Source organism: Jaculus jaculus, chromosome 6, assembly GCF_020740685.1.
Source record: "Jaculus jaculus isolate mJacJac1 chromosome 6, mJacJac1.mat.Y.cur, whole genome shotgun sequence".
Taxonomy (NCBI): Eukaryota; Metazoa; Chordata; class Mammalia; order Rodentia; family Dipodidae; genus Jaculus; species Jaculus jaculus.
Genome location: NC_059107.1, coordinates 159,616,173 through 159,635,424, shown reverse-complemented (window position 1 = coordinate 159,635,424; position 19,252 = coordinate 159,616,173). Strand labels below are relative to the sequence as shown.

Genomic DNA, 19,252 nt, shown 5'->3' with positions numbered 1-19,252 from the left:
TCCTGTCAGATTGGCCACCATCATGAAAACAAATGATCATAAATGTTGGCGGGGATGTGGAAAAAAAGGAACCCTTTTGCTCCATGGACCAAATCCAGCCCTCTGTCTCTGTAGATATGGCCTGTGAATTATGAATGGTTTTTATACTTTTAAGTGGTTGAAAAAAAGTCTAAAGAAAAATATTTTTGTGACATTAAAATGATACAAAGTTCCAATTCCCATGTCCGTAAGTAAGTTTGACTGGAACACAGCCACGCTTTATTTTAGACCATCTATGAGCACTGCCACGCCGCGAGGGTAGCTTTGAGGAGCCAGGGCACAGCTGATGCTGCCCAGAAAGCCCGCAGTATTTACCGCCTGGCTCATACAGACCCCTGTGCACTTCTGCTGCGAAGTACCTTGTTGAGTAAACACCGTGCAATTTCCTTAGTGATGTGGGGCCTTGTAGGGCCTTCCTGCTCGGGGCTGTGAGCAGGCATGTGATCTTTAGGGGTGTATGTGTGTGTTGGGTGTGTGTTGGGTGTCACAGGGGGTGGGGACGTGTTTCCACTGCGGCTTCTTTTCTCCCCCTGGTGTGTAGGGATGGAGATTGCTCAGGAACCACGGAGACTCGCCTGGTTTCACATCTGTGGCTCCCCACATGGTGTTGTGACACCCAGTGGACACTCAGCTTGTCAGCCCCCCACGGAGTTCTGAGCACCAGGAGGGGACAGCCGGGAGGAAGAGACAGGGAGTCTAGATGTCCCCCTGGACCTCGATGGGCTCCTACCCTCTCAGACCCCAGGCTCTTCTCTGCCATGGGCAGAGCCCAGAGCCCCTTGGGTATTGCATGCGAGTGGGCATGGGGTGCTGGGTAGACATGGATACGGACATAGGATCTAGCCTTCCCCTGGTCCTGGTGGATCTAGACAGACCTCAGGAGTAGGATATGGACATCAGGTCCTGAGGGGAGAGGACGGGGAGAGAGGTGATTCCAGGTGGCTCCGCGGACGTGGAGGGAACTTGAGGTTGGCAGGTGGAGAACCCGTCACAGCGCATGCAGACCTCTTGCCGGCAACCGCAGGAAGTCGTGCCCAGCAAGCACCACTGGCACCTAGAGGGACTGGCACCTTCTACTCCTCGGTGAGGGTCTGTGAGACCTCCACCATGGACCTGGGCTTGAAGGACGCGGTGCATGACGTGACGTGACTCACTCACTTTCTCGTGTGCCCCTCCTTGCGAGGCTCCCCCGGGCATAGCAGCTTCCCCTGTACTTCCTCCCGTGGCTGGAGATCCCCTCAGCGTGGGGTCTCCCTGTGGCCTCCTCAGGCTTCTCGCAGGTGGCAGTGAGTCACTGTCCCTGGACACAGCCACGCACAGCCCCTGGGAGGCCTAGCCGGGGTAAGCCCTCTCTCCAGGCTGGGGTCAGCGCAGGAGCAGGCTCAGGCGATGCTCTGCCCTGGCCGCTGGGGGGGTCTTGGCTGGTTTTGGAGGGTCTCCCTGATGGGCGGCTGCACCTGGGGGCTTCATTCTAAGTGCTGGGGTCACTCAGGTACCGGGAGAACTGGAAAAGCTGAGGTGGTGGGCGTGGCTGGACATCTACTTTCTTCTTTACTGAGGACCACGTACACTCTCGTGGGAAAAGGGAGGGCAAAGCCAGATCCTGCCCACTGCTGCTGGGCCAGGGACAGCAGGGCACTGAACCAAAGCTGGGTGGTTTCTGCCACATGGACTGACCCTCACACAATCGGGTGAGCATGGGTCCATGGAGCTGGCAATGGCAGAAGAGGCATCATTCAGAAAGCTACTTGGCAATGCACCAGATTTAAACTGCAGACTCTGACTCAGCAAGTGTCCTTCTCAGCTATTGTCCCGAGAAGCCAGTGGACCAGGAGACAGTGGGTCTGTATAGCATAGCCCACACGTCTGTTGTCCCCTGGACGTGCATGTTCAGTGAGGACCTTCCTCCACCAGGGACCGTTCCATCTGGGCTTCAGCTCCTCTGGCCACAGCCCCACCTCTTTTTTTTTTTTTTTGAGGTAGGGTCTCACTCTAAACCAGGCTGACTGGAATTCACTATGTAGTCTCAGGGTGGCCTCGAACTCATGGTGATCCTCCTACCTCTGCCTCCCAAGTGCTAGGATTAAAGGTGTATGCCACCACGCCCTGCTTTTTTTTCTTTTCTCTTTCTTTCTTTCTTTCTTTTTTAATATTTTTTTTGTTTATTTTTTATTTATTTATTTGAGAGTGACAGACACAGGGAGAAAGACAGATAGAGGGAGAGAGAGAGGATGGGTGCGCCAGGGCTTCCAGCCACTGCAAACGAACTCCAGACGCATGCGCCCCCTTGTGCATCTGGCTAATGTGGGACCTGGGGAACCGAGCCTCGAACCGGGGTCCTTAGGCTTCACAGGCAAGCGCTTAACCGCTAAGCCATCTCTCCAGCCCTCTTTCTTTTTTTTTTTTTTTTTTTGAGGCATAGTTTCATTCTAGTTCAAGCTGACCTAGAACTTACTCCATAGACCAGCATGGCTGTGAACCTATGGTGATCCTCCTACCTCAGACTGTCAAGTGCTGAGATTAAAGGGGCTGTGCCACCACACCTGGCTCTACATCCCTGTTGGAGCTCTGGGTGACTTTCCTTGCTGGAGCAGCCGGCCATCTTGCCCCTGCGTCTGGCTCTGTTCCTGCCCTGGCCTGAAGATGCGCTTTCATCTGGTGCTCTCCGAGCTGCCAGTTAAAGTCAAACGCATAGGCTGCCTTCTCCGTGGAGCCCTCATGACCCCTCTCCCAGCCCCCCTCCCCGTCCATAGCTGGCTCGGTGCTCCCCAACCCTGTAGCTCAGAGGGGTGTGGGCTATGACTGGGCCTGCCTGAGCAGGTGAGGATCTGGGTGGAGCAGAGGATCTCACAAGATGGGAAATACAAGAAAACCCAGAGGTAGGAAAGTGAGCAGTGCAGCTGAGGAAGACCAAGAGGAAGAAAGGTCAAGGAGGGAGGGTCTGCACCATCAGGGCTAAGGCCAGAGCAGCAGGAGCCACAGTTCAGCCAACAAGGTCCTTATCAACCTCCCTGGTGGCAGCAGAGCTGGCCAGCTAACAGCATCCCGGGTGTGGAGTGGTAGGCACAGGCTGGAGACTGAGGGAAGGGAGGCAGAGGTAGGAGGATCATCATGAGCCATCATGATGGGCCACCCCAAAACTGCAGAGTGAATTCCAGGTCAGCCTGGGCTACAGCAAGACCCTGCCTCGGGGGAGGGGGGGAGGAGAGAGAGAGTTGGAGCTTACTGGTGGTGAAGGATTTGAGGAGAAGATGAGATTTAGGAGTCAGGAGACAGGATGGGAGTGATCTTGCTGCACCTGTCCCCTATACTAGAGGCGTCACTCAAGCTGCCCTCAAACTCACCATGCAGCCCAGGAGGACGCTGAGCTTCTTTCCTTCCCTTCCTTCCTTCCTTCCTTCCTTCCTTCCTTCCTTCCTTCCTTCCTTCCTTCCTTCCTTCCTTCCTTCTTTCCTTTCTTCCTTCCTTCCTTCCTTTTCAGGTCAAGGTCTCACTCTAGCCCAGGCTGACCCGAAATTCACTATAGCCTCAGGGTGGCCTCAAACTCACAGCGCTCCTCCTACCTCTGCCTCCCAGGTGCTGGGGTTAAAGGCGTGAGCCACCACACCTGGCTTCCTCTGAACTTCTGAGCCTCTTGCCTCTGCTTCCTGAGCGCTGGGATTACAGATGTGCACACCACACCTGGTTATGTAGTGCCAGGGATCCCACCCGGGGCCTCTTGAATCCTAGGCAAGTATTTTACCAACTGACCCGTGTCCCCAGCTCTGCATGTGTGTTCTAGAAGGAGGCTGAATGAAAGAGGGGAGAAACTACATGAACCGCTAATGCTGGCAAAGGTTTCAGGTACTTGGGGACTACTGATCAGAGCTCTGTGGTATTCCTCTAGTCCTCTTTCCAAAGTAGGAATGCTATCATGCAATTTCTCAATTTAAAGGCTCCCAGGACCTGTGCCTGGTCCCTAGCCACTTTCCCACTCCCCCACCTCTTTGGACCCCTGTTGCTCTGCTCACCCCCAGCCACAAACCCTTTCTCTCGCCTCCACCTTCTCCTGAGTGGCCCTGCTCAGTGCCCTGGGTCAGAACTTCTAGAAGCTTCAACCAAGAGCTTTCTTATGCTTCGAGCAGCCCTGCCCGCCACTCCCCCACCAGGCTGCCTCCTCCTCTTTTCTTCTTCCCGAGTTCAGCCTGGTAAAGAGCCGGGGAAGAAGACATCAAAATGTTCGCAGCTGCTCTGTCAGGGTGGTGAACTGCAGACAAGTCCGCCTTTCTTCTTGATCCTTCCCTGCGGTTTCCAGAATCTCTGCAGTGAGCCGGATTCACTTCTATAGGGGGAGGAGGGAGGGAGGGTCCTGAGGAACTGTAACTCAAAACCCCATGATCCAGTGCAAGGATTCCTTCCCTAAGAAGTCAGGAAGTCCCTGCCCGCCCCTAGGCTGTCTGGTAGCCCCTTCCCTGTGACTCAGTGACTCCCCCTTGGCCTCCCATTTTCCAGCAGGGTCAAGGAGGCACCCTTCCCAAGGAGGAGACTTTGAGCCGGCACCAGAGGCGAGGATCCTTACTTCCTTTCATTCACCTCCATTCGCAGAAAAGAAGCAGAGTCCCAGTCCCGTCCTTTCTTTCTTCTCTCTCATCTCCATCCATTCATCCTGACATCCTTTCAAGGGTATGGGTGCGTGGAAAGAGAGGCACGGAGTCCCCTCCTTCAGCGTCCCCCCATCCTCCTCCAAGAGCTCATAATTAGAGCAACTTGCCTCTTGGAGGACTCAGAGGGAGGCGGCTGCTGGAGAGCCCCCCTCCACACCTGTGAAGGTGATGGACTCAGTGCAGGCCCTGCGTCCTCGTGCGGCTGCCCCACACGCACCCTTGGGTCTGGGGTCTAGGGATGTGAGAACAGGAGAGCAGCGGGCTGTGCAGAGGCCCCTGAGCCAAGCCGCGTCTGCGTGCATCCGTGACTCAGAGGTGTTGAGGGACGCGACAGCCAGGCTGACGATGCCACAGGAGGATGTTAGCACCAAAATCTCCCCAAGATGTGTGCCACTGAGGGGTGGCCTTCCAGTGCGTTCCTCATCAGCCGCTTACCCCTGCAGTGGATGCCCATGTCCCCAATGGGTGACCTGCCGTTTTTCTGTGACTTACAGGGACTCATACTCAAGCACATAGCCGGGGCTCAGCAATAAACCAGCAGCTCCCTGGACTGTGTCTTTCTGGGGACCCTTTAGAAGGGTCTTTAGAGAGTCGTAGCTCTGAGAGATGCCAGGATGGAACTGGAAGGTAAGCTCCAGGCCTCGAATAAAGACCGTGGGAAAGGCTTTCTTCTAGAGCCAGGAATCAAAGTGTTTTCCTTTAAAAATCGACCCGAGTTCGGAGGGATACCTTTGATCAGCACTCCAGAGCCCTTGCTCCTAGCTCCGTGTGCCGTAGGAGGGAGAGCTGGCCACGCTTCCAGGAGGGGTTGGCGGATGGGGGAGCGAGGGTCCGGAAGCTGGAGCAGTGTGTTGGGCAGAGGGAGACCAGGGCTGAGGGGAGCTCTAAGCATGCGTCAGCATCTTGAACAGCGATCCCAAGGTTATCCCTGTGTGCATTCTCCTGCTGAGAGAGGCCTCCATTGGGCACTTGGCTGGCCTTGTCACATGACCAACCTGTAGAAGTTTCACGGGGCCACTTACTTCTGTTCTGAGAGCCACAGAGTCTCCTTGAGCTGAGGCAAGAGCCCCCTAATGCTTCAGGGTCAGTTCTGAGCACCGCCGTCCCCAGACCCGAGTGTCGCCAGCCATGTCTGTCTGTTTGATAACCCACATTTAAGGAAATGCCTCTGAACTTTTGACTTCCTTTAAAAGGACATTTCACTTGAGTTTTTCTTTTACTTGCTTGGACATTTTTAAAACTAATACAGACCCAGATCTGGGGCTCAGTGGTAGAGTACTGGCCTAGCATGCATGCATAATGCCATGGGTTCAATCCCCAGCATTGCAAAATACGAAGGGACCAGACATGGTAACACATGCCTTTCATCCCAGCACTTGGGATGCTTAGGTAAGAGGACCGCTATGAGTTTGAGGCCAGCCTGAGAAGATTAATTCCAGGTCAGCCTGGGCTAGAGCGAGACCCTAGCTTGAAAAGCAAAAAAAAAAAAAAAAAAAAAGGCAGTTGGGGGGGTGGAGAAATTGTCTTTTCTTTTTGTTTTTTGTTTCTTGAGGTAGGGTTTTGCTGTAGCCCAGGCTGACCTGGAATTCACTCTGTATTCTCAGGGTGGCCTTGAACTCACAGTAATCCTCCTACCTCTGCCTCCCCAGTGCTGGGATTAAAGGCGTGTGCCACCACACCCGGCTGGAAAGAAATTTTCTAGAACCAGCACAGAGCAGTGAACAGGTACATGCGGTTTAGGACTCAGAAGTGCCTTGCACGAAACTCTCCTCTCCACTTACTATCTGTGCTGTCTAAACAAACCTTGCCCTGTCTCTGAGCCTCAGTTTCTTTCTTTTTTGTTTATTATTTATTTATTTATTTGAGAGTGACAAACAGAGAGAGAAAGAGGCAGAGAGAGAGAGAGAGAGAGGGAGAGAATGGGTGCATCAGGACCTCCAGCCACTGCAAACGAACTCCAGACACATGCGCCCCCTTGTGCATCTGGCTCACGTGGGTCCTGGGGAATCGAGCCTCAAACTGAGGTCCTTAGGCTTCACAGGCAAGAGCTTAACCGCTAAGCCATCTCTCCAGCCCTGAGCCTCAGTTTCTTGATCTAGGAAAGGGGTCTATGTCCGGAGGATAATCTTCATCATTTGACATAATAATGATGCCTAAGGGTCTGGGCTGTGTTGGGGGACTGGCACCCAGAAGTGGTATGCAGGAAGGTGGTAAATGAGCCTAGACACAGGTGACCCCAAACCCGGGGAGAGGAGCGTGGTGGGTATAGCGTGAGTGGGGGAGGGCCAGAGGGCAGCTGAGCCTGGCTGGGTAGGGTCTGGGAGGCAGAGAGCAAACTCTTTCAGCCAAGGACTTTGAATGTTTTCTAACAGTGGCCCAAAGCCAAGACCTGCATGGTTTGGTGTGACCCTACTTGAATCCACTTGATGAGAATAACCGACACCAAACTAAAACTGAGGTCACATCGGTGCCCTTGCGCCGTATGACGTGTGACATGCACCGTGTACTTTTGTTGCTTGTCTTGACCCTGTAAATTGATTTCAGACTCCCTCCTGAGCCTTCTTCAGAGGGGAGCTCCTGCTGAGTCAGGCTGGACAGCCGCAGGATGAGTTTGGGGAGTGAGGCAGAATGGGAGACAGGGGGCTGGGTGGGAGCCCTAAGGAGGCGGGGGGCGGGGGAGAATTGTGCTGGTGACCCAGTGGAAAGCTACCAGGGTGAGCGCCCATGCTGAGATCAGCCTCTCTGACTGTGAACTGCTCAACACGGGCTCCCTGGTGCCACCATCGCCTGTATGGTCAGTTCAGGTGACCACAGAGTCATAAGCAGCACCAGAAAAAGGAGTCAGCCACCTGGATGACAAGTCTTCCTGACACAGGCAGGGCGGGGAAGGAGGCTGTGAGGCAGAGTGTCCCTCCGGCCCAGCCTCGCGCACATCAGGTGCCGGCTAGAGGTCTCCAGGCCAGGCCGCAGCCTGACTACCAGTTGATTCTGCTCCCCTGCCTACCTCTGTCCCCGCTCCCCAAGGCCTCTCTCCTCTCTACCCAGCATCAACCCGTCCACCTTCACATAGGTTCTCAGGCTCCCATCTAGAGCTGTCTCCACTGGATCTGACCTTTATGTATTTTATTTTGTTTTACTATTTGAGAGAGAATGGGTGGGCCAGGGCCTCTAGCCACTGCAAACCCAACTCCAGATGCATGCGCCACCTTGTGCATCTGGCTTACATGGGTCCTGGGGAGTTAAGCCTGGATCCGTTGGCCTTGCAGGCAAGTGCCTTAACCTCTAAGCCATCTCTCTAGCCCGGATCTGGCCTTTAATTCTTCCTCCCCTACCCTTCCTACCTGGACTGGGAGGATGGGCTCCCAGGGTCAGCCAGATGAGGTCAAGGAGACGCTTGCTCGTCACCGGTTCCCCTCCTCCCCCGCCACTCACTCTGCCCTCCACGAGCCCTTCCAGGACCTGCGCCCCAGTCCTCTTGACCGCTCCAAACTGGAGGCACGGGGTCCAGTCCCTCTGCAGAGGACTCACTGGCTTCTAGAAATGTCACCCCTTGACAGGTCTCCAAGTCTAGCTTGGCCTGATGACCCACTGAGCCTGAAAAATGAGCTCCTTGCGTGTTCAGTGGCTCTGGTTACTCCAAGCAAGTCACAGTTTGTGGTCACTTGAAGTCACCAACGAATCCTACCTCTTCAAATCTCCAACCCCCTAACAGCCAAAGCGCCGACCTCAATAACCACTGAGCTAAGCTTGCTCCCCACGCCCCTGGGTGCCTCTGTGAGGTTGGGGCTCCCGCTCCTCCTCCTCCTCATACTTCCTTATCGTCACCCTGGGTGGTGGCAGGGAGGGAGGAGCCAGGTAGGGACACAAACATTACTAGTGGCTGGGCACAGGGTCTGGGAGTCCAGAGCCTGTGCAATGGGTTCCGCCGAGAACTTCACGAACCGCTCCGATGCCCCTGGGATGGGCCGCCTATTCCTCCGTGGCCCTCCCTCCCTCCTAAGTTCCCAGGAATCTGGGGTGCACTGTAGTCCTGCTCCTGGGGTATTTGGCCCTTCAGGCAGCTGCATGAGTGGAATTGTGTGGAGAAGGTTTTGTTGGCTTCCTGCCCCTGGCCACATCGTCCTGTGAGGAACACCCTGCCAAGGGACAAAAAGATCCATGAGGCACGAGCCAAAGGACATGGTCTCGGAGCCATGCGCAACTTGTCAGTGACTGGCCTTTGTAAATGTAGGACTTCAACCAGGGTCCGACGAACCTGTCCTCAGCATCTGATGGCTGTGGTGCCTGATGTCACCACACACTCACACACACACCACCCCCCGCGCCTGTCCTACATCCGTAGCTCTTGGCTCCATTTCTGACTGTCACTCCCTGCCTGGATAGCGGCTGTTCCACCTCAGCGGACAGATGCACTCTGGTTCAAAATGCGACTTTACTGTTTGTGAATCCTGTGGTGCTGGGCTTCTGAGACCCTCTGGTCTTCTGTTTGCAGAATGGAATTGCAATTGGTACCACACGGTGTTTGATTGACATATGGCCTCTGTCATGCCTGGTCAGGGTAGGGTTTTTTGTTTTTGGTTTTTCTTTGTACAGGTTCTTCCCCTCTGTTCATGTCTGTCCACCCCTATGTCACAGTTATCTTCAGTTCCCTAGTCACCTACATACCCCTTCGCCACCTGCCCAGGCAGACTTAGTGTTCCCCCCACGCTTTGGCTCCACATCAGCCCCTCCCGTCACCCCGGGGACGCTGACAAGCCAGGCAGGGCTTATGACCTACACGGTACCTCTGCTGTGCTTTTTTCTTTCTGGAAGCGGAGCGGGGCAGGCGGACATGCCACAAGCACAAGTGACAGAGAAAAGATTTCGTGGACTTGGAATTCCCATGAGCTGATCTGCAGTGCTAGATCTTAAATGTGGCTACTTCTTGTCAGTATCCAACTGGGGCAAGGCAGAGGGCCCCTGTACTTTTGGAATCACAGGTCCTGGGAAGAGAGAGGAAGCCAGACAGCTGTGTGGCTCAGGTTATGGGGTGCTGACACCCCAGCACGGCGGGGAGGCAGAGGAAGCTGTAGGCTCCATCATCAGGCCAGATGCCTTGGCTGCTCCTCGCTACCCAACCCCCACAGCTCCTGGATCTTGGCTCACCTCCAGGCTGACAGTAGTGACTGAGGTGGCCTGGCAGGAGCGGCCTCCTCACAGCGGCCCCATCAGGCTCTTGCTCCAAAGCCTCTGCGTGCCCTGACCAGCCCGAGGCAGGCCCTGCATTTTCAGGATGCTAATGCTCCGATTTTAAAACAACGATTCCCACAAGGCCGTAGAACAATAGACATCTATTTTTATAGATTTCCTCAGAATTGTAAAGATTGGCTTAATTGCACCAGCAGATTCCATCATATGCCTCAAATGGGGAGAATTTTTCAAGACAATTGGAAGGATATCTCCTGCCAGGACAAACAGGAAGGTGGCTTCGTCTTGCTGACAGTATGTACCTTCTCCGGGTCCCTAAGTGGCCTCTTAACATTGGAGGAGAAGCAAGGAGCCTGGGAGGAGGAGGAGCGACCACTCTCTCGGTCTGTCTGGTCAGGTTCCAAACTCCTCCTAGTCACTTGGAAGCCCTGGACAAGCCAGACAGGCTCCACTGACCCTGGCAGCCTCACAGGGTCGTGGTGAGCCAGCTGGGAGGCTCGCAAGAAGCTGGGAGCAGCTGCAGGAGCCAGCCTGGGGACTTGGGAGTTGGCTGTGGGGGGAGACAGAGACCACAGGCAGGGGTCCAGGTGGGGGGCACAGGCAGAGGGCTGCAGGTGGAACGGGCTGCTGCCAGAGGCAAGGAGCGGAAGGGGCTGCGTGTCCTGGAGCTGCCTGGGCAGAGTAGGCTGAGTTCCGTTATTTGTAGTTCATCTTGTCCTCTGGCCGCTTGTCTTTGTAACCCATCTGGGACCCTGGGGGACCAGGCAACAGCGCCCTCCTCCCTAACCCCCTTGCCAACTCCATGGCATCTCAGGCTGCCCTACCCTGACATATTTATTTGAGAGAGGCAGAGGGATATGTGTATGTATATATATATATGTGTGTGTGTATGTATGTATGTATGTATATGGAGAGAGAGAGAAAATAGGCATGCCAGGGCCTTTAGCCACTGCAAACAAACTCCAGCCACATGTGCACCCTTGTGCATCTGGTTTATGTGGGTATTGGGGAATCAAACCTGGATCCTTTAGGCTTTTGAAGCAAGTGTCTTAACTGCCAAACCATCTCTTCATCCCTTATATGCTTTTAAAATATTTTTATTTTTATTTATCTATTTGAAAGAGAGAGAGAGAATGGAGGCACCAGGGCCTCCAGCAGCTGCAAACAAACTCCAGATGCATGCGCCACCCTGTGCATCTGACTTTACATGGGTCTTGGGGGAATCAAACATGGGTCCTTTGGCTTTGCAGACAAGAGCTAACCACTAAGCCATCTCTCCAGCCCCAAGGCTCCTTGTTCTATGACAAAATTAGAATACTGATATATACTAGCATATGTAGAAACTATACTCTTTCTGCAACTGAGGCCAAAAGATTAAGAAATCTGCACAAAGTAGGCCCATTCACCAGAGGGGAACCTGGGATGGGGACTCATTGCCAGAGAGGGACCCAGGTTTCAGCTCAGTGACTATTTCCGACATGATCAGAGCTGTGAGAGTGGACAGGACACTGTCAGACTTTGGGGACAACGTGTCTCTTTAGTGGTCCAGTAACAAGATTAAAACATCAGCTCTTGGGCTGGAGAGATGGCTTAGCGGTTAAGCGCTTGCCTGTGAAGCCTAAGGACCCCGGTTCAAGGCTCGATTCCCCAGCACTCACATTAGCCAGACGCACAAGGGGGCGCATGTGTCTGGAGTTCGCTTGCAGTAGCTGGAAGCCCTGGCGCGCCCATTCTCTCTATATCTGCCTCTTTCTGTCTGTTGCTCTCAAATAAATAAATAAAAATAAACTCTTCCAGAGCTGTGAGGATTCACCATGTGGAGGGCTAACTCCATTCCTGCCCTAGAGACTGCCTTCCCTGGGGTCCACTTTCCCAGGAAGAAACTGGAGAGGCCAGAAGATCCCAGCCTGGCCTCATGCCAGTCCACACTACAGGCAAGAGGCCCACGTCTCACTTTCCACAACAAAATAAATCTTGAGTCTTTCCCAGTGTCCCAAAAGCGCGATCTTCTCCCGATTAACAAGCAGGCCTGCGTGTTCTTGGCTGCTTGCTGCCGACCTCAATTTAGAACTGTCTGCTCTGCAGCCGCTGGGGAGCAAGGGCCTGGGAGGCAGGGAAGATTGGAGCCAAGGGGCCCGGGTCGCCAGTCTGGAGCAGCGGCTGTGGACCCGGGCCCAAATCCTGAAGCCTGCAGGAGGCCCCAAGCCACAGCGGGCTAAGCTGCTGCTTTGAAGGTGTTTAGAATGTTTTCTGAGGTGCTTCTGATGAGCGAGGGAGGCTACTGCTGAACTGGCCGTGCAGTGGGCATTGAACTGAAGTGCCCACACGTGAGCACCTCACTTCTGGAGAGCTGCTTTCAGGGGACTTGCTTGTTACACCACAGGGAAACGTGACAAGTCCTCTCCCTGCGCTGCTTCCCGGAATGGTCTGTCTCCCTGCCTGCTGCTGGCCAGCCTCCCCTTTGGCAGGGGCAGAGCTGTGGGGAGACCTGCTCCCTCTGCCCCCTGCCAGGAAGTGCTCGGGTTTCTTAGAATGCTTTCCTTCCCAGTCTTCACCAGCTTTTGGTCAGATCTGCGTTTTTAGCCAGTGGCGGAGGAGGTGGGGGGTGTCTAAGTTCCTACCACTGTGGGGTTAACCGGCTGGGCTCCCACAGTCTGTGGGAGGGAGAGGGGTTTAGCACAGGCTCTGAGGACCCTCCCCCAAGCCCTGGGTGGGGTCTCTGCTGCACTGCCTATAATCTTCTTGTGTAAACTGGGATCTTGCTTTACCTTAGGGTGTATCAGGAAAGATGGAGAGTCATGTATGCAAAATGTTTGTCACTTGGAGTAGAGAGATGGCTCAGCGGTTAAAGGTGCTTGCTTGTAAAGCCTGACTGCCTGGGTTCAATTCTCTTGTATCCACAAAACCAGATGCAGGGCAGGAGAGATGACTTAGCAGTTAAGGTGCTTGCCTGCGTAGCCAAAGGACCCAGGTTTGATTCCCTAGGACCCACGTAAGCCAGATGCACAAGGTGGCACATGTGTCTGGTGTTCATTTACAGTAGCTGCAGGCCCTGATGTGCCCATTCTCTCTCTCTTTCTCTCTCTTTAAGTAAATAAATAAAACATTTAAAGAAAAAAATTATTAAAAAAAAAACCCAGATACACAAACTAGTGCATGCATCTGGAGTTGGTTTGCAGAGGCAAGAGTCCCTGTCACACCCATCCCTCTTTCTCTCTCATTCTTTCTCTCTTTCCACTTGCAGATAAATAAAAACAAGTATTTTTTAAATGTCCTCAAAAATTTTTGGCACACAGGAGGTACAGAAGGATAAGGAACCTTCCAGTGACCTGTCACCCCTACCACTTGCTTCTTTCATAGGAGGACAGTCAGTGACCCACACTGGCCTCCCCATTATGGCTTCCCTGGCAAACAGGGCCATCTCCTTCAGCTGTAGAATCAACTACCAGAATATCCCAGAATTCAAGTTCTTCACTGCCAGCTACTATCATGTGGATCTACAGGGTCAGAAAAGCTCAGAGAAGCCAATCAGCTGTCAACACAGCCCTGGTGCGCCGAATCAGACTGTGGATTGTACGGTCAAACTCTGGCTCCCAGACGCATCGGCCACGGGCACCTACTACTGCTGCATCCAATGGCAGAGCAGCACCATTCAGGGCCATGGCACCTTTATCCTGGTCAGAGGTGAGACCACTTCTCTGCTCTTCTCCTGGGGAATGAATCGCAGAGGTCATCCTGCAGTTTTTGGTGGACAGCCTTTGTCTTCAAGTTTTCAGAGCAGAACAGAACCTGCCGAGAGCCCTGGCTAGGCAGGGGTGCCAGGCGGCTACCTTGGTGTGGAAGGAGAAGGGGTCTGGGATGTAGATCTGTTTCTAGCCAGCATGGCAGGAGACTTGAGTGAGACCACACAGCTCTGGGGTCTCAGCATTCTAACAGGACAATGGAAGGGGGCTGAGCTCTGCAGAACCAGGTGTGCATTCATGTAAACTTGTGAACTCACGGCGTCTTGCCTGGGTGAGTGTTTTGTTCATGTACATCTTTTTTTTTTTTTAAAATTAATTTATTTATTTGAGAGAATAGAGACAGAATGGGCACACCAGGGCCTCTAACCACTGCAAACAAACTCCAGATACATGCACCGCCTTGTGCATCTGGCTCATGTGGGACCTGGAGAGTCAAGCCTGGGTCCCTAGGCTTCACAGGCAAGTGCCTTAACCACTAAGCCATTTCTCCAGCCTCATATACATCTTTTTTATTTTTAAATTTGTTTTTTTTTCTTTTCTTTTGTTAACATTTTCCATGATTATAAAAAATATCCCATGGTAATAACCTCCCTCCACCCCCCGCACTTTCCCCTTTGAAATTACCTCCCCATCTCAATCATTGTAGTTGCATATATACAATGCCAACCTATTAAGTACCCTCCTCCCTTCCTTTCTCTTCCCTTTATGTCTCCTTTTTAACTTACTGGCCTCTGCTTCTAAGTATTTTCCTTCTCACACAGAAGCCCAATCATCTGTAGCTAGGAATCACATGTGAGGGAGAACATGTGGCACTTGGCTTTCTGGGCCTGGGTTACCTCATTTAGTATAATCTTTTCCAGATCCATCCATTTTTCTGCAAATTTCATAACTTAATTTTTCTTTACCACTGAGTAGAACTCCATTGTATAAATGTGCCACATCTTCATTATCCACTCATCAGTTGAGGGACATCTAGGCTGGTTCCATTTCCCAGCTATTATAAATTGAGCAGCAGTAAACATAGTTGAGCACGTACTTCTAAGGAAATGAGATGAGTCCTTAGGATATATGCCTAGGAGTGCTATAGCTGGGTCATATGGTAGATCAATCTTTAGCTGTTTTAGGAACCTCCACAATGATTTCCACAATGGCTGGACCAGATTGCATTCCCACCAGCAGTGTAGAGGGTTCCTCTTTTTCCACATCCCTGCCAACATTTATGATCATTTGTTTTCATGATGGTGGCCAATCTGGCAGGAGTGAGATGGAATCTCAATGTAGTTTTAATCTGCATTTCCCTGATGACTAGTGACGTAGAACATTTTTTTAGATGCTTATATGCCATTCATATTTCTTCCTTTGAGAATGTTCTATTTAGCTCCATAGCCCATTTTTTGATTGGCTTGTTTGATTCCTTATTATTTAACTTTTTGAGTTCTTTGTATATCCTAGATATTAATCCTCTATCAGATATATAGCTGGCGAAGATTTTTTCCCATTCTGTAGGTTACCTCTTTGCTTTTTTCACTGTGTCCTTTGCAGTGCAAAATCTTTGTAATTTCATGAGGTCCCAGTGATTAATCTGTGGTGTTATTGCCTGAGCAATTGGGGTTGTATTCAGAAAGTCTTTACCAAGACCAACATGTTGAAGGGTTTCCCCTAATTTTTCCTCTAGCAGTTTCAGAGTTTCCGGTCTGATGTTAAGGTCTTTAATCCATTTGGACTTAATTCTTGTGCATGGAGAAAGAGAAGAATCTATTTTCATCCTTCTACAGATATATATCCAGTTTCCCAACACCATTTGCTGAATAGGCTATCTTTTCTCTAATGAGTATTTTTGGCATTTTCATCGAATATCAGGTGGCTATAGCTACCTGGACTTACATCTGGGTCCTCTATTCTGTTCCACTGATCTACATGTCTGTTTTTGTGCCAGTACCATGCTGTTTTTGTTACTATGGCTCTGTAGTATAGGTTAAAATCTGGTATGGTGATATCACCAGCCTTATTTTTGTTGCTCAGTATTATTTTAGATATTCGAGGTTTTTTGTGATTCCAAATGAATTTTTGGATTGTTTTTTCTATTTTCATGAAGAATGCCTTAGGAATTTTGATACGGATTGCATTAACTGTGTAGATTGCTTTTGGTAAGAGTGCCATTTTCACAATATTGATTCTTCCAATCCAGGAACAAGGGATGTTTCTCTACTTTCTAGTGTCTTCTGCAATTTCTCGCATGAGTGTTTTAAAGTTCTCATTGTAGAGATTCTTTACTCCTTGGTTAGGTTTATTCCAAGGTACTTTATTTATTTATTTATTTTTTGATGCAATTGTGAATGGGAGTGATTCTCTGACTTCATCCTCTGTGTGTTTGTTGTTAGCATATATGAAGGCTACTGATTTCTGTGTATTTATTTTGTATCCTGCTACATGGATGTAGGTTTTGATCAGCTCTAACTGTTTGCTAGTACAGTCTTTAGGGTCCTTTATGTATAGAATCATGTCATCTGCAAATAATGATAACTTGATCGCTTCCTTTCCAATTTGTATTCCTTTTATGTGTGTCTCTTGCCTTATTGCTATGGCTAAGACTTCCAAAACTATATTAAATAAAAGTGGACACCCTTGTCTTGTTCCTGATTTTAATGAAAAAGCATCCAGTTTTTCCCCATTTAGTAATATGTTGGCTGTAGGCTTGTCATAAATAGTTTTTATTATATTGAGATATGTTCCTTCTATTCCCAGTCTCTGTAGGACTTTTATCATGAAGGGATGTTGGATTTTGTCGAATGCTTTCTCTGCGTCTAATGAGATGTTTATGTGATTTTTGTCCTTCAACTCATTTATATAATGTATTACATTTATAGATTTGTGTATATTGAACCATCCCTGCATCTCTTGGAAAAAGCCTACCATATACATCTTTTTATAAAATATTTTTATTTACTTATTTGCAAGGAGATAAGAGAGGAAATGGGCATGCCAGAGCCTCTTGCCATTGCAAACAAACTCCAGATGCATATTCCACTTTGTGCATTTGGCTTTACAGTGGGTACTGGGGAATCAAACCCAGGCCATCAGGCTTTGCCAGCAAGTGCCTTTAATGGCGGAGCGATCTCCCCAGCCATCATGAACATCTCTGTGAAAGCAGATTCCTAGCTATCCCATTCTCAAAGGCATTAGATGACCACCCTGTCACCCCGCTCCCCTCCAAATTAAGTTGAAGCCCATTGTCAAAGCCAGAGCCTCTACCTGTCTTTGTGATTCTCACTGGAAGTGACCAGGGACTGTGGGTTTGAATCCCTGTCTTGCTACTTGCCTGGAGGTAACCCCTTGGGCCTGGCCTTCATGACACACTCTAGCAGTCAAAAACTTGAGTGAGGATGCCTGGTGTCGCAGCTACCTCCTTGTTGCTGAGGCAAACACCCGACCAGAGGCCTACTGGAGACTTAGGTAGGAATCAAGGACACCTCAGGCAGCTGGGTGTGGGGCCGCACGGCAGTTTCTGCTGGCCAGAGGGACACAGTTGGAGGAAGGGTTCAGGAGTAAAGGAGGGCTGTGCCCTTCCCGATGTCCACCATTTCAAATACAGCTAAGAAAGGGCCCCCCAAAGTGATGTGACTTCTCCAGTGTCCCCCAGGCCACCCTCAGTTGTGCCAGCTCCACTGAATCAGGGCCACTAGAGGAGCAGCAAGTGATGTGGTCCTTGTCCTTAAAGAGTATCAAAGTCATCAACACACACATGAGGCTTGGCAAAGTGAGGGAGCGTGCAGACGGGGGGAGCGGGGGCAGGGTGAGGGTTCTGCCAGGGAGGGTTGGAAATCGGTAAAGATTGTCATGGGGCTTTGGAGTCTGGGTGTTGATGGGCCGGGGGGGGGGGGCCTCACTTCTCCCAGGGAACTAATCCTCTGTTGCTTGCCTTTCCCATAGACACAGGGTACCAGCAACCCCCACCCAGCTCCCAGAAGGCCTTGTACTTTGGCTTCACTGGTCTGCTCAGCGTCCTGAGTGTACTGGTCACGGCTCTGCTACTCTGGAAGAAGGTACGGGCTGGACATACCTTCAGAGACTCATCCACCTCCACACCCACGATAGGTCTGCGGAGGCCTCCTGGAGCAGAGGGGCTGCCGCTGCCCCACAGGGCATCATGGCTCTGGTGAAGGCGCTCTAAAATAGGCATCTCTCATGGACTCTTGTGCCAGGGCTGAGAGTACACCCCTAACCCAGCCCTCCTATCCTATGCCTACCTCTGGCTGGGCATGTTTCCCAGGTCCCTCTTGATCCTATTGCAAGAAACTAGAGCTCTTCAGACTTTCCCAGGTCATGTGTCCCTCTGAGAACCTAGAGTTGTCTTAGTCACTTTCTTATTGCTGGGACAAAATATGTGACAAAGATCAGCTTAAGGGAGGGAAGGTTTATTTCAGTTTTCAGTTGGGGTTTAAAGTCCATCGTGGGGGGAAGCACAGTGGCAGGAGTTTGCCTTAACCACTCAGCCATTTCTCCAGCACCCCCCTTTAAAAAAAAAACTTTATTCATATTTATTTATTTATGAGAGAGAGAGAGAATATAGGTGCACCAGGTCCGCTAGCCACCGCAAACGAAGGCAGCAGAAGTTTGAAGCAGAGCTGATCACATTCAGGATGCAGAGAGTGACTGCTCATCCAGCTCTCTCCTTTCAATTCAGTCCAGAAACCCAGCCTGGGGATTAGGATGGGTCCTCCCACCTCAACTAACCTATTCTAGGAGGCTTGCTTCCATGGGGATTCCAAATCGTGTCAAATTGAATAGAGACGGACATGGGGGCTAAGCATGAGGACGTGGGACTTAATGCTCACTATTTTCAGCTCCCTAGGTAGAGTCCCTGCCCAGATTTTCAGTAGCCTATAAGGAAAGAGGAGCCTAAATGATCCCGTGGGCCTGGCCCCCTCCCACATACCCTCTTTGCTGCCTCCCACAGCTCTGTGACATTGTTTCTTACCATCTCACGCCTCCAGAAAGGGATGCTCAGAGACGCTGAGACTTGCCCATGGCCGCACAGCAAGCACGTGACATGGTCACGTGGAGGGAGGCAGAGGGGACAGGTTGCTGCCCTTCCCCTCTTCCCCTCCCTCCCCTTCCCAGAAGACAGTCCATCCTTCATGATCCTAACACATCCGCAGTCCCCTGTCGACTTGAGCTCTTCCCCGAGATCCAGTGTCACAGCTCCGAGGCATCAGTAGTAACCACATCATGCCACAGGGTCCTCAGTGCCCAGCCAGGTGCAGGATGTAGGAGGCCTGGGACAGTTGCCCACTAGTGTCTGATACCAGGGCTCACTTTACCAGCCTTGATGAAGCCAAGGAGCTGACCCCAATTGGCCCCCAGAGCAGCCATTGTCTAGGAGTTCACGCCCTTGTGACATCCAGACCAGCAGACTCAGAAGGGCAGGTGCCAGGACTGAGCTGTCTTGACTGAGGTGCCCTAAGTGGCTCTGGTCTCTGGCTGTACCAGCCCCTTGGGAGCAGACGGTGCAGGGGAGGTGGTGCCAGGTGTGAGAACTAAACACCTGTGTTTCCTGCAAGGCCAGCCACTTACTAGCCAGACAAGCCTCAGTTTCTCCCTCTGTCCACTCTCTCAAGCTGATGAGAGAATTAAATGGCA

At 51.5% G+C, this 19,252-nt stretch overlaps 1 protein-coding gene across 2 annotated transcripts in view; it reads left to right on the top strand.

Annotated features, from left to right (window-relative positions):
• The window catches only part of Nfam1 (NFAT activating protein with ITAM motif 1), a 54,381-nt gene that overhangs the window by 10,941 nt on the left and 24,188 nt on the right, over window positions 1–19,252 (top strand). For both annotated transcript variants that reach the window (XM_045153229.1, XM_045153228.1), the window contains exons 2-3: window positions 13,230–13,553; window positions 17,543–17,655. In XM_045153229.1, coding sequence (XP_045009164.1) covers window positions 13,230–13,553; window positions 17,543–17,655 — 437 coding nt within the window. The remainder of the gene's footprint in view (window positions 1–13,229; window positions 13,554–17,542; window positions 17,656–19,252) is intronic.